Here is a 13,372-nt window from a genome sequence, read left to right as displayed (position 1 = left end):
AAGAGAGTAGAATTTAAAACTAGGGGCACATTTATTGGAAAAACATTTTTGTTTGAGACTGATTTTACAAGGATGCAGAGCATGTCGTAAGAAAAGTTACTATTTCGGGGCTCATTTGACATAGCGATCAGATAGGGACTCAGCATTCCGTAAATTTGACAAATGAAAGAAAAGAAGGCGGAGAGTACCACTATTATAACTAATCAAACAATTTTTTGTATTGGAAAACTCCGTGAACTGGCTTCTTTTCTTCAGTGAGTTTCAGCACTTCCAAAACATATGGTTCCACACACTTTTCAAAGTTTTCCGCCTCTGCGGGAATGCTTAAATCTGCGATTCCTTCGCATACACTGAAACGATTTCAGATATTATGCAATCTTGTACCTCATCATGTAAGTCACTCACTTCTTCAGAAAAGAGGCAGGTAATTTAGCCATTTCTCCCATTTGTGCAGTGCTCACCAAAAATGTCATCATGAAGTCGTCAGGGTTGATTTTCGTGTCCGGCGCAGACAAGCAGTGTTGTTTGAGGATTTTCAATGGAAGATCTGCAAATTCTCTGATTGAATCAAAAAGGAAGTTTAAGTTCTCAGCTCAACTTTGGTGCTACATGGACACTCACACCGTTTATAGTCCTTCGCGATGGTCACATTGAATTCTCTAATACCAATATTCTATTGCTCTTAATTTTAACGGTTTGAATATCAATTAAGTGAACTTGTTGATTTAGATATTCCTCTGCAACTCGAACTCAAATAAGTCGCGATCTTTTTATTGACTTGGCACAAATTTTTCAACTGTCATCACCGCGGACTGAATAAAAAGAAAATCCATTAATTATCACGCTTTTGCGATTGGAACCCTGTCACAATTTGCATCAGAACCAGAACATAGTTAGCTCTATATAGTAAGTTTAAACACCTCTTGATAAGTATAATCTGATCTCATGTGCGTGTTAGAAGCTTTTGCCCTCTCGAGCACTTCTCTGCAAACTATTTATTTTTTCGTCGTTGATGCGGCGCATTATATGAGAGCATCAAGAAAAAATCGGCAGAAATTTTCAGCTTCCATGTTCATGCTTTTTGTTTTCCATGTTCATGCTTCATGTTTTCCATGTTCATGCTTTTTGAACCTACAGGAAGCGGAACCTCTAAGCGCTACACTACACCGCCCCTTGTTAAATGAAAACCATCCATTAAAATGGGATTAGAAGAGATAATTCTTAAAGAGCTGCCTCTATACGGCGCCATACTATTTTTCATCACTTCTTTTCCTTCCTAAAAATTTCTTTTTGAGCAGCTAGTTAAGAAAAGTGTGGAACCAATAATTATCGCATAGCAACGAATGTCTTACAAATACGCATTCTACCTAGAGGCGCTTTTCGAGGACACAAGAAGGGGTTTGTTCACCAATCATGCACCTAACCGGTCATATTGATTTTATGCATATAACAGTAAGGAATAAAGCTTTAGAACTCTGCAGAAGTTAGGTAGGAATTTCTAGAATTATATGAAGTTTCACTCAATAAAAATCGGCAGCACCTCCACCAACACATGCATCATCTATAACCGTAACGTAGTGATGACATGGAATGTTTTATTGAATGTTGGAAGCTTTCCGTCTTAACGGTTTGAATATCGACTTGAACGATACGATTTCTCTGATTTAGATGTTCCTTGAGACTCGAGTCCCAAGGAACATCTAAATCAGAGAAATCGTATCGTTCAAGTCGATATTCAGTTGGCAAAAAATTTACAACTATTCCACGACTCCAATTAGGAGAAACATCCACAGTTAGTTCTTTTGTTTTTGTTGCAAACGTTGTTGAATCCAAATCATCATCCATATAAATATCTGTTCCGTTTAGATGGTTCAAAAATATGAGTGTCTCTTTCCTCTCGTTGGATTCAGAAGATCGTATTTCTTAAATTGTAGTAAATAGTTATTCTAGCTGAACAGTATCTTAGAGAGCAAGACCTTATTCCCTCCACGAATAGATGTGGTAGATATCGAAAGACACTCCATAGAAAGGGAAATCTACAAGCACTTCATACAAGTCTTACCCGGCTCTGCTGTAATTGGTCTTCCTAGTCCAATTCCATCAGTAGCCCCGCTTTTAATTGCTCTTACCATACCAGCAGCGGTGCGAAATCCGCCCGTCAGGTAGACAACAGCTTCTTTGAATACGGGACGTATCTGGAGAACAAAAAAAAACAGATACGTTATTCAGAAAAAAACATTTTTTTTTTGCCTTTTCCGCAAACTCGAGGAAGTATCCTTCACGAATCCGAGTGGATTCTCGTTCATGTTGCCATAAGAACTTCTCCGCAGTTCCACCTGAGAGTTCTACGAAGTCGAAACCGCACTTCTTAAAAAGTAACGTTGCTGGCAAAACTACAGATTTCAGAGTTGGGAGAGAACAGCTTTGTTGGAGATATCGTACTGGAATAAGGAAGTTAATAAGCACTGAAGGGACTGTTTTTCTGTTGGAACTGCTCTCCCAACTCTCCTTCCCCTTTCGTATGTTTAAAATAACACAAAATAATATCTTTTCCATCAAGGTTCTGGAAGTCTTGATTAGGACAGACAGACGTGAGTCCCCATAATGTGAGCAAAGAAGAAAAACGTTTTTCCGCGACTACTTCAAAAGGCGAGGTGTTTACGTTTTCCTTTTTCCCTATGTCATCCGCCGGTACACCATATGCACTTCTGAGTGCAGTGCTTTGATATGGCCAAAAGTAGCCTAACAGTCGTCTTAACAGCTTTCTCTCCATGCCGTCAAGCTCTTCCATCACCGTCGACAGCACTGCCGAACTCTCCGATCTGTACATCATGATAGGGCGAACCGCGGATAGGTAGACTCACAGCTTGACATCGCTGGCGATGGGGTCGAACACAGGTATTTGGTCAATGAAATGAATGACACATTAGCTCTAGCGCATCTTTGCTGAATATCTCTCTCGTAGCTGCCACCAGTAAAAGCATACAGCCCAGATAACAGAACTCATCAGAGAGTTCAATAGGTTGTCCGGCCACGCTGACTCCCGTTGAGGGTCTCAAGCACATCCACATCGGTGTGCATTTATAAGGAGCGGACTCGCAGTCCGGAAGCTGCAGCTAATTGGACACAAGGCTAACAACCTGTTATAACTTTGCACTGCTAGAAGCGAATATTACTACACCGTCGGTGTGCATGATATCCACCAAATGACGTGCAGACAGTACTTAAATGACTTCAACGGGACACTGCTCAACTGTTCTTAGCATTATGTCATCGATGCTAAAGTTGAAGGGAAAGACTCCGCTACGGCTCCTTGTCTAATTCCCATTTTCTACTTCAAACTCTTCAACTTAGTACATCCAGCTGGTGCTCGAAACTCAGCAGTTGTTCTTCTTTTCATATTGTTTTTTAGGCGTAAATATTTTTTAGAAACCTATAAGCCCAAACCGCATTAAAAAAGCACCCCAGGTGAAAAGAGTCAAAAATGCCAATCGTAGAGACTTCGAATGCCACTGCTACATCTCAGTAGCTCTCCTCACAATAAACAACTGATCAATCGTCGATCGACAAGACGGTTTGCTCCCGGTTTCTTCGCGATGTCGAATTAGTCGATCCAGAATGATTCGCTCCGAAACATACACAGCAATGATATTCTCTGTGTTCAATGTCCCGTGACGGATAGTTTCTTGATAGAAATTTTAGTAGCGTTTCTCAACGAGTCAGGTATCCTTTCGTCAATCCACATTTCAGGGTATGGGCTCTAGAATGGACGAGACCTTTTGCAGTGTATGGAGAGATTTCGCCATATAACAGTGCAGGTTACATAGCTCGTACGTTTCCAATGCGTACACGCAAGTGCCTGACTGCATTTAATAAAAGCGGGGCCACCAATTGCAGGTAACAATCGGACTTTCCCAAAAGCAGAAATTACTAATTTCTCACAGACCTCTATAATTGAGCAAGCTTCTCTGGAGTCCTCAACTGTCAGACCTTCGGATTGAAACTCAACAGAGTTAATCTTTATGCCTACGATAAATCCTGTGGCCGCTGGAATCTCCTTCCTCAAATCGAAGCATCAGGGAAATAAAAACGGAAATAATAAATATTTGTCAAACCTGATTGCATCGAATATCTCTATAATAATGCGGACTCTGTTTTCCAATGATCCACCGTAACGATCCTTCCGTTTATTAGCAGAAGGAGAAAGGAATTGGGATAAAAGGTAGCCGTGAGCAGCGTGAAGTTGCACTCCATCGAATCCTCAAAAACTGCTGTAATAATTTGTGAGGATTGTCTGCTTCGGCAAAAAGCTGAACTAAACAGTAAGATGAATTGAAAAGTTCGACTTTCTATGAACCTCGGCATACTTGAATGTAGTATCGAGTTTAACAAGCTGTACACGAGGTTGTTAAATAAATTTATTGGCTAACGTTTTGGCTATATCGCCTTCTTCAGAGCCTAAAAAGAGGGATTCAATCTACAATTCAAGCGATCAACCTCTCCTCAATTAAACTGATGAACTCCACGCCTACTCTCATTCATCAATTTAGCGACTTCACTGAATGCTCAGCTTAGATCGGAGACGCCTAGCATGGACCGTTGACTGACCGATCACGAGGGCGAATTAAGGGGGGGGGGGGGGGAAATTACGAGTTAGGGTCCAAATCTTAGCTCCCGAATCTAAAGTTGGCTCTAAAATCGCTTTAGGCATTTTGGATCCAAGCCAAAAACCTTAAGATGAACCGCAAGGGCGAATGTCTGTCGATAACGCGGGAACTCGCGTTATATCTCGAATGGTTCTTTCAATCCGAATGTGACATTCCAACCATTCGCCCTCGTGATCGATCAGACATGCTAGGCGTCTCCGATCTGAGGTGAGCATTCAGTGTAGAAATTGATGATTGAAAGTAGGCGTGGAGTTTATTAGTTCAGTTGTGGAGAGGTTGGTCGTTTGAATTGTAGATTGAATCCCCCTTTTCAGGCTCTGAAGAAGGTGATATAGCCGAAACGTTAGCAAATAAATTTATTTAACAACCTCGTGTACAGCTTATCAAACTCGATACTATAGTAACATGAGTATTCTATTAGTGTATTTTAGACAAACTATCTGTTTCAAACCGTTTCTCAGTTTCCAGTTCAGGTGTATGAAGTGTTCTCTGTTTAGGTTAAAGACAGCGTATCACGAAAGTGACGTAGTTTACAGCCCCGTGGAAAACACAGAATTCGGGGAGCAGCTTTGGAATGTGGAAGTTGGCTCTGCTCAATTTTCCTCGATGAATGATGAAAGATAATCTGCCTGGCGTTAATCAATCAAATAAGTGTATACACTACGTTCATCTAGATTGAATTTTAAATTTAAATCGACTGAGATGTATAAATGCGTGCTCAGCTCGTTTCCAGCGTTGGCCGATGTAGTCAAGTCTGTGATTTTGTCCTTCTCGACAACTTTGGTACTGATTTATCGACCCCGCTGGGGCTAACGGCTTGGTTGGAACTTGGAGTTCAGGGTGTACATTACGAATGTGAACGCCCCACTCAACTTTCTCTAATCGTCCTCAAAAACGGACGCGGTGAGAACCACCTTAGTTCCCACGAGGTACGCTAAAATGTGTCACGCTCCTGCATACTTCAGATCCCTCACAAGCCTATTTATTGCTTTTATTTCGAAAAGCTGCTGAGAAATCTCTCGATTGCTCGGTTGGGGATGTAGTACGCGCACAGTCCAATTTACCTCGCGAGAGCACCGTTTTTAGGACGATTAGGGGGATTGCATAGTCGTAGAAGCGCTGGCCCCCACTGGTCTTAGCAGAAGCGCGAGTGCGTCTCGTAGTCGACTGACGACATCTCCAGAAATCGAAATTGAAATGATAGTTGTGATGACGATAGCGACCCGACAAGGGTAGCAGTCGAGCGTAATCAAGTCGTATGGACAACTGTAGGAGAGAAAGAAATGTGGGAACGAAAAAAGAACGCTGAACCTGCGAAGATTATCGAAAGCGATTTGAACACAAAGACTTTCAGGAGTAAGACAAGTAGCTCTTCCGTAGTCCATCATTCTTTCCGTCCATTGAGCTTGACTGTTTTCAACAACGCTTGTAAATTAGCTGCATAATTCGGGCAGGTGTAGCGCAATCGGTGAGAGGTTTTCCTCGATTGATCGCTCGAAACCCCTATAGTACCAACCAAGCTGTTCGCCCTTCTGGTTTTGATGAACTGGTGCCAAATTTGTCTAAGAGCGCAAAACACTGACTTGATGCACTGGCTAATCCCGGAAACCATCGAATAGATTAGACACACGTTCGTAAACCTCAAGCGATTTCGAATTGAAGTGAAAGCAGTGACGCATGCCTGGCTGCTTGATTAACGGCAGACACTTTATCCGTCCCTTATTAGGGAAAAATGAGCGGAGCCATGCTCTGATTCGTAATCTACTTCCCGATTCCTAGGTTTTCCATCAGCTTTCCACATTACGTGAACTTCGGTGGTATGCTGCCTTTAAAAGGTAATGTCATTTTATTAAACTCAACACATTATTTCTGATGCGTGCAAGTTACACCTATGGAATTTGCAGAATTACTCGAATGTTGACAGTATGTGACCTCAAAAAAAAAAAAAGAATGAGGTTAGGACTTTTTCTTTTTCCAAGCATTTCGTGATAAATTTTGATAGTAATAAGATAAAGAGTCATAAAATTACGTAAGTACTAGTAAGTAAAGTACGAGTAATAAAATCAAGCCCACGTCTAGTAGTGGCCTCAGATCCATAAGCAACATGAAGAGTACAATGAAAAATAATGTACAGTCGTTCCCAATAAGATTTTCAATAACCAAACATAAAGTTAACATAAATCCATTCTTGCGATTGTCACATTGCAACCTCTCCTACTGTTGAGGGAATACTGAAACGAAAAACTCTGTCGCAGCTTTGCCTCATTTTCAGCGTCATGAGCGAGCCAGAAGAATCGGTAGTGCAGCTTCCGTTCGTGTCACATTCAAATTTGTTTTGGAGTAAGTTCAGCACGATACATTAAAGAGATAAATGGGTTTGATTTTAGAACAAACATTTCCAATGCTTCGAGCTCACACTCACAAGCACATCTCACGAGCGCAATCAGGTGGTGGGATAGTGGCTACGTTAGTCCCAGCTCAAAGTGTCCTGCAAAGGTTAATTGGTACCACAAAATGAGCTAAAAAATGATTCATGCAAAATCGAAATGCCGCTCATGTCCTTATATATTGTATCGCACCTTGCACAAACTAAATTTTGAGACTGTGAGAGAATACAACAAATAACTCACCCATCCTTCTGATAGATATTCAGTGAACGGAGAGATAATTGAAATGGAGTCTGATTATTTGTAAACATTTGGAAAAAAAAGCATGCGAAAACCCTCAGGATCTAAACAACACCATTCTGCCTTAGTAGAAGAAACTATTAAGACGATTCAGGCGGCAGTCCGGACTCCCGTCAATGATAAATGAAGGGCTACAGAATAGAGAGAGCATTTTATTGATATGCTTGAATTGTTGTCAACATTGGTATTAAGTTCTCCTTATTAACAGCTAAAGTTTCGGCATCGTAAACTTTGGCAGAGCTTTGGGAATCGAAGCCACTAGTGACTTATCCCCTCAAGCGGCTTATCACAGAAATCATCCAAAGGATAGCCAAACTCAATGATCAACGCAACGGCTAAATCTTACCGCACCCGCTAATTGTGGTAACTTTAACAGATTATCACGTACCACAACTATGAGTCACAAGCGTCTTTATAAGGGACCTAATGGCCTCCTCCGTAGATCAAAACCCGTACAGATCTTGACATGAGGCTAGTTTGTTTGTGATCGCAGTAGAGATATGTGGTTACAAACGGCTTGCGGGGCAAGTTGTGAGAGTGCACACTCAGTTTCTTAATGGCATCACCCCACGAATCTGAGGTGGTACGGATTTCAGGTGGAGTATTCTTATACGGGATAGTAGATTATGGAGAGGGGGTGATACCGTCCATTTCTTCCTAATTGCCACAGAAAACTGTCCGGAAGATGCGGTGCGTGCACAACTTTGGCCCGCTCCAATCGAACTCGTTGGAGAAAATAGCGCACCGGATCGCTCGAAGCCGTATCGTCCGGGCCGTCACAACATCACGTCATAAACTGACCGCACTACAGAGAATGTGTATCACATTTGCCTTGAATGTCAAACTGGCATTGCTACGGTATAGCTGGCATAACATTTTAGTAAATGATTTCTCCATTAGATCATGTTGAAGTAAGAAAAGAAGCTACTTACATTTAAAGGCATCACCCCACGAATCAGAGGTGGTACGGATTTCAGGTGAAGTATTCGTATACAGGATCGTAGACTATGGAGAGAAGGGAGATTCCATTCATTTTTTCCTAATTGCAGTTAAAAACCGCCCGGAAGATACGGCTTCGAGCGTTCCGGCGCGCTACTTTCTACACCGAGTTCGACTGGAGCGAGCCAATCGTGTGCACGCGCCGCATCTTCCGGATCGTTTTTTACGGCAGTTAGGAAGAAAGGGAGGATGAAAAAATGAAAAATGGAAAATGAAAAAGAAATGAAATCACTCCCTCTCCATAATCTACTATCCCGTATACGAATACTCCACCTGAAATCGGCATCAACTGAGATTGGTGGGGTGATGCCTTTAAAGACCAGTTCGCAGGTCAGTTCGCCCAGAGGAAGAACCATCTGCAGCCCTATCAACAGGAATTTCCTCTAAAGGCTATTAAATTTTGTCAATCCTGCGAATGTGAATAGTTCACTCGTTGAGTGGTCTGCCCGGTTCGCTACTCCTGTTTCATTTTCCATGCTACTTAGGTGTGTTTTACTTTTCGTCACGATAACTGTGATGTATAATTGCAAACTACGTCAGAATCACTACTTACTACTGCAGGCTCTCTGAGAGGTGTCTTGAATGATAAGCAATGATGGCTTTTTACAAATGAGAAGAAAATGCCTTTCTTTGTTTCACATCCAACAGCGCGAAAAAAGTAGTGATTTTTCCCAGAAAACTTTCTTACTCTTTAAAAGATACAAACCTGTCTCGTACGCCAGTTTTGCAGCGTATACGAATCTATCGATCACTTCTGTTTTGATCTGATCGAGTGCAAGGGGTATTGGCTTTCCGCTCTTTACGAAGGTGCTATTCAGTTTCACGTCCGAAGATGAATAAGGATACTCGTTAACACCGATCGGAGTTTGACGTCCAGCCTAAAATGCGATAAGTGCAACTGCTCTTCACAAGTGTGATGGAGAGACGGATCACAAACGTGTGAGAGTTGAACAAGAACGAGTGCTCCGTCACGCTTCGAAACCTTTGCCAGCTCCGAAAATGCTTTCCGCATCTCTGGAGAATCATTTTCCCTGCATATTATTGGATTACCAGCGCCCTCCAAGTTGCGCTGAAAAAAAAATTGAAATAGTACTTGTAGAAGAAATTGAGTACTAAGAATTGGGCAACTGTCCATCGTGTTAAACTGCAAAAATTATCCATATGAGTGAATTTATGCGGGTTAAGAGGAACGAGGAAAAAGAATCGATTAATGAAGTAAAAATAATAAAGTGTGAGAATACTGCACAAACATCTATGTCTTCTTCATTTAGGGAGATCGAAAAAAATTGGAGTATTGCTCCTTGCACCGAAAAAGAGATTGTTTTTTTTATTATGCAAATTCGATACCGGCTCAACGATAACGTTTCCTGTAAGTATTACGCCAAAGCCGCCCTCTCCCCATTTGTCAAAGACGTTGATTAGCTCTTGCGTTGGGATGCCTCGCTTAGACAGATCTTCTGGGTCCCAGGTGCTCATTCGTTCAGTAAGAGCGGCCTGAAATCACTGAACTCACTTTGATACCACTCTTCACTAAGATTCACATTCATCTCCAAATACCTTGAGAAAACGATTTTTTGCTTTGCGATAGTTAGGAAACGTAAGAGGTGTACCAAGGATAGAAACGTCGGCGGCCTCTGCCGGAATGCGTTCATGAACCATTCCTGAAAAGTCTCTTCTGATCGATTTAGTTTAGGATCATCGGATGTGTAGCTTTGACGTGAGGCCTTACAGGGTTTGAAGCGACATTCCGTTTTGACTGAAACGGAGGGAAAGGAACTGCAAGTGTTTGTCAAGAAAAGAAATAGGTATCCGTCCTGTCGCAGTTACGCAGGCGACAATTGCTATGTTCAGAAATATTGGTTCTTATTGAGGATCGTCACCAAAATCCGAGAAAGTTCCAGTTTTGATATTTGGTCCCTCAAAAATAATTGCCGACTTCAGAGAATGAGAGCAGTTCAATCTTTTCAACCTTTTGATGATCATGCGCAAATAAAAATCCTGTTTGTTCTATGCTTAGTCGACAGAAGAACATCCGTATGTAGGAACTATGAATATAATGTCGTAGCATAATGGATAATGATGTTAAACACATTTCAAACATACTTATCTAAACTAGGAGCACTTAGAAAGACAAAGGGAGCTTCATAAATTGGCAACATGTGCTTGGGCTTGTGCCATACCTGTTTCAGTCTTTCTTAAAGGTGACTTCTCTTTAAAATGACGTTAAAGTGACGCAAACCATACGTTTGTTGCAAAATAAGGTTTTTAATGGGTGTATAAACGAGAAAGCCGTTGCTCAACGAGATCTTGTCTACTCGAGTTTGGTATTCCAGCCCGTGAAGAACGCTTCGGAGCTGGAATGTCATCGAAGCTATTGATGTTGGAGTCTGCACAGCGAACAAGTTGATTTGTTGTCGAGAAAGGAAGCAGTCATTATGAAGGTCATGAAATCGGAGAAGCAGGAAAATTAAATCTGCGAAAGAGGTGACGATACATGCACCTCTAGAAATTAGAGGAAAAAAACATCTGTGGTGTAGTTATGTCCGTGAATCAAACCGCATTTCGTATTTTGGAAAAAGTAACGAGATATGCGTATGATTATTGTGTAGTAACGAGATGTATCACTGTGCAATACTTTGACACAGTTCATTTTACAGAAATATCACGAACTTGCGAAGTCACTTAAAAACCATCAACCATCTGTAATCAGGTTGCGTAACGAAACCGTTGCGGAAGAAATGAAAATGAAATGGTCGCAAAGGGCAGAATTCATTCGCTTCCTGATGAACACTTCATAATGTCATCAAGAATTGTCATCATTACACTCGTGATCACATTTTGCGGTTTGTTCACTGGAATCCGTTTCGCTAAACAATCCAAGGGCATATCGCTGAAGTGAAAAGGATTTTTTTCTGCTCAGTGCCTTTCAGGCAATTGTAGTGGTGTTTTTGAAGGAATAAAAGAAGCGAATAATAAATAGATTGAGAATCTGAAACAAAGGAAATGTGGTGGAAATGTATTGTCGGTTGGAAGTAAACATTTGTTATCGGAATTGTTGGAAAGATCGCTTTCTCACGTGTTTTATAAAAACAACTTGTAGTATGACTCTGTCTTTTAATCTTGGTTCACTGCAAACCGTTTGGTTCACTTATGTGCTGCTGCAGAGCAGCTGACATAATTCTTGTCTTTTGTCATCACTTTTGAAAAGTGCGACTTTTTGCAGATTCTCTATTCCTTTTCGTTAGGATTTCATCAAGATCCACTACTACACGAATATCTATGAAAAGTGGAGTTCTATACAATAGATAAGAGGAGTTCGATTCGCTCACAAGATTTGACTGTTGAATCTTAAAATGGATTAAAATTTTTTCTTGGAATAAGATGAAGGCGAGGGTTTCTATTCGCAAAATTGCAAAAATTCTCTTTGGTATTAAGAAGAAGGTAGCAGTTCTTAAATATTGTCGCAGTATGCACGTTACTTGCAAGAGTAGCAGCAAAATGCGAGAGTTTTTCGCGAAGGATAGTTTTTCATGAACTGATGAACGCGTCTCTAAATCTTAACGCACAAAAATTCAGTTGATGCACCTTGATGGAATGAAAATTAAAAAATTCTTAAACAACAAGGCCTCTGAAAATGAAAATTTGTGGATTGGAAGTACCGACATATTTGATGAAACGGATAGATTCTCGAGATTGAAGGCAAAGGTGATGAAAGCTAAACTGACTGACGTTGATCACATCTGGACAATCAATTCCTGAAAGTATAAACAATGGTTTGCTGAGATAAAGCACTGCATCACATCAGTAAAGTTATCATTACAGACAACTCTTGTGTCACGTCCAGCACGACTTTCTGAGCCAGCAGCTACCACCTTCTCATGGTAGCGCTGGAAACCTTGCCAATGGCAATGTATTACGGTATTGTTTCCGCACCAGCCGCAGTATACAAGGTCTGGGTCCAACTCGGGGTACGGTTTCTTCTTCTCCTTTTTGTGGTGCGCGTTCTCGTATTTCGTCGTTTGCCACTCGTCATCATCCATAACTGGAATACCACGACTGGCTGCCACGAGGTCCGAATCGCACCTCATTATCCACCTTGGAGCCAAGTTATGTTATGTCCTGTATTTTGTTGATGCTGTGTATTGATGTCATTAGGATGCACCATATTAGTAATCCGCATTATATTACATCCACGGACCTCCCTCACCAGAGGAATCACAGCCGGTTAGTCGTGAGGTTACGTCCCCAGGTAGAAACAAATAAACTCCATTTGTCCACTCTGGGAGGACAAACATTCTCCTCCAAACCCATGGGACTAGAGGTTTGCAACCTGCCCATCGTATTTAAAATATACGCGTGCCGCGGTAATAGAAAAGAGTCTCCCGATTCTGGAGCGAAGCCTGGCACGGTAGCCCCAGGAAAGACGGGGTTGCAGGAGTGTTGTGGGCTACCGATGCGGAAAAAGACTGGGATGAGTTGTTAAGCGAAAAGAATGCTGATCAAATTCGGCGAATCATGTAGATGCATCGGTCTTCAACTGTATCTGCAATAGACGATGTACAAGCGAAACGGATGGATCTCGGATGCTTCATTTATCCGAAAGCACCAGTTACGTTTATCTGGAGCGGGAAATGAACATGATGACTGACCTGACCACGGAGCTGAGCACGAGGAGATAAGCGGCTTGGGGAGCGTGCAAGAGAATCGTGTGAAATATGGTGAAGAACACTAAGAACACCCGGCTCCGTGCTCACCTCTTCAACACCATCATACTTCCTACTTTGCTATGTTTTGGAAACTTGAGCATTTCGCAGGCAGGAAGAAAACGCGGAGAGCAATTGAGAGAGTGCCAACGAGAGACGGGATTCGAAGCTCTCTTCTACGTCAGTGATCGAAGATGCGAGACGCCGTGGCGTGTGCCAAGGAAAGTAAAATAAAGTGGGCCAGACACGTGATCCGCTTTAACGACAACCGCTGGACTAAAGTCGTGAGCGACTGGGTTCCTCGCGGTGTTAAGCG

At 41.8% G+C, this 13,372-nt stretch overlaps 2 protein-coding genes across 2 annotated transcripts; both read right to left on the bottom strand.

Annotated features, from left to right (window-relative positions):
• Positions 1 to 199: 199 nt before the first annotated feature.
• On the bottom strand, positions 200 to 10,012 carry RB195_015418 (uncharacterized protein; the record flags this gene model as incomplete). Its single annotated transcript, XM_064206122.1, has 10 exons — positions 200 to 350; positions 406 to 547; positions 2,063 to 2,195; positions 2,251 to 2,367; positions 3,947 to 4,061; positions 4,116 to 4,260; positions 9,060 to 9,231; positions 9,291 to 9,422; positions 9,701 to 9,847; positions 9,911 to 10,012. 10 exons carry the CDS (start codon positions 10,010 to 10,012, stop codon positions 200 to 202), a joined length of 1,356 nt encoding a protein of 451 aa, XP_064062003.1.
• A 2,075-nt stretch (positions 10,013 to 12,087) lies between these two features.
• On the bottom strand, positions 12,088 to 12,441 carry RB195_015417 (uncharacterized protein; the record flags this gene model as incomplete). The annotated part of the gene is made up of 1 exon (XM_064206121.1): positions 12,088 to 12,441. One exon carries the CDS (start codon positions 12,439 to 12,441, stop codon positions 12,088 to 12,090), a length of 354 nt encoding a protein of 117 aa, XP_064062002.1.
• Between the last annotated feature and the right edge of the window lie 931 nt (positions 12,442 to 13,372).

The sequence above is a fragment of the Necator americanus genome, chromosome V, assembly GCF_031761385.1.
Source record: "Necator americanus strain Aroian chromosome V, whole genome shotgun sequence".
Lineage (NCBI taxonomy): Eukaryota > Metazoa > Nematoda > Chromadorea > Rhabditida > Ancylostomatidae > Necator > Necator americanus.
Note: the sequence above shows the minus strand (reverse complement) of the source record. Positions and strands in the feature narration are given on the sequence as shown.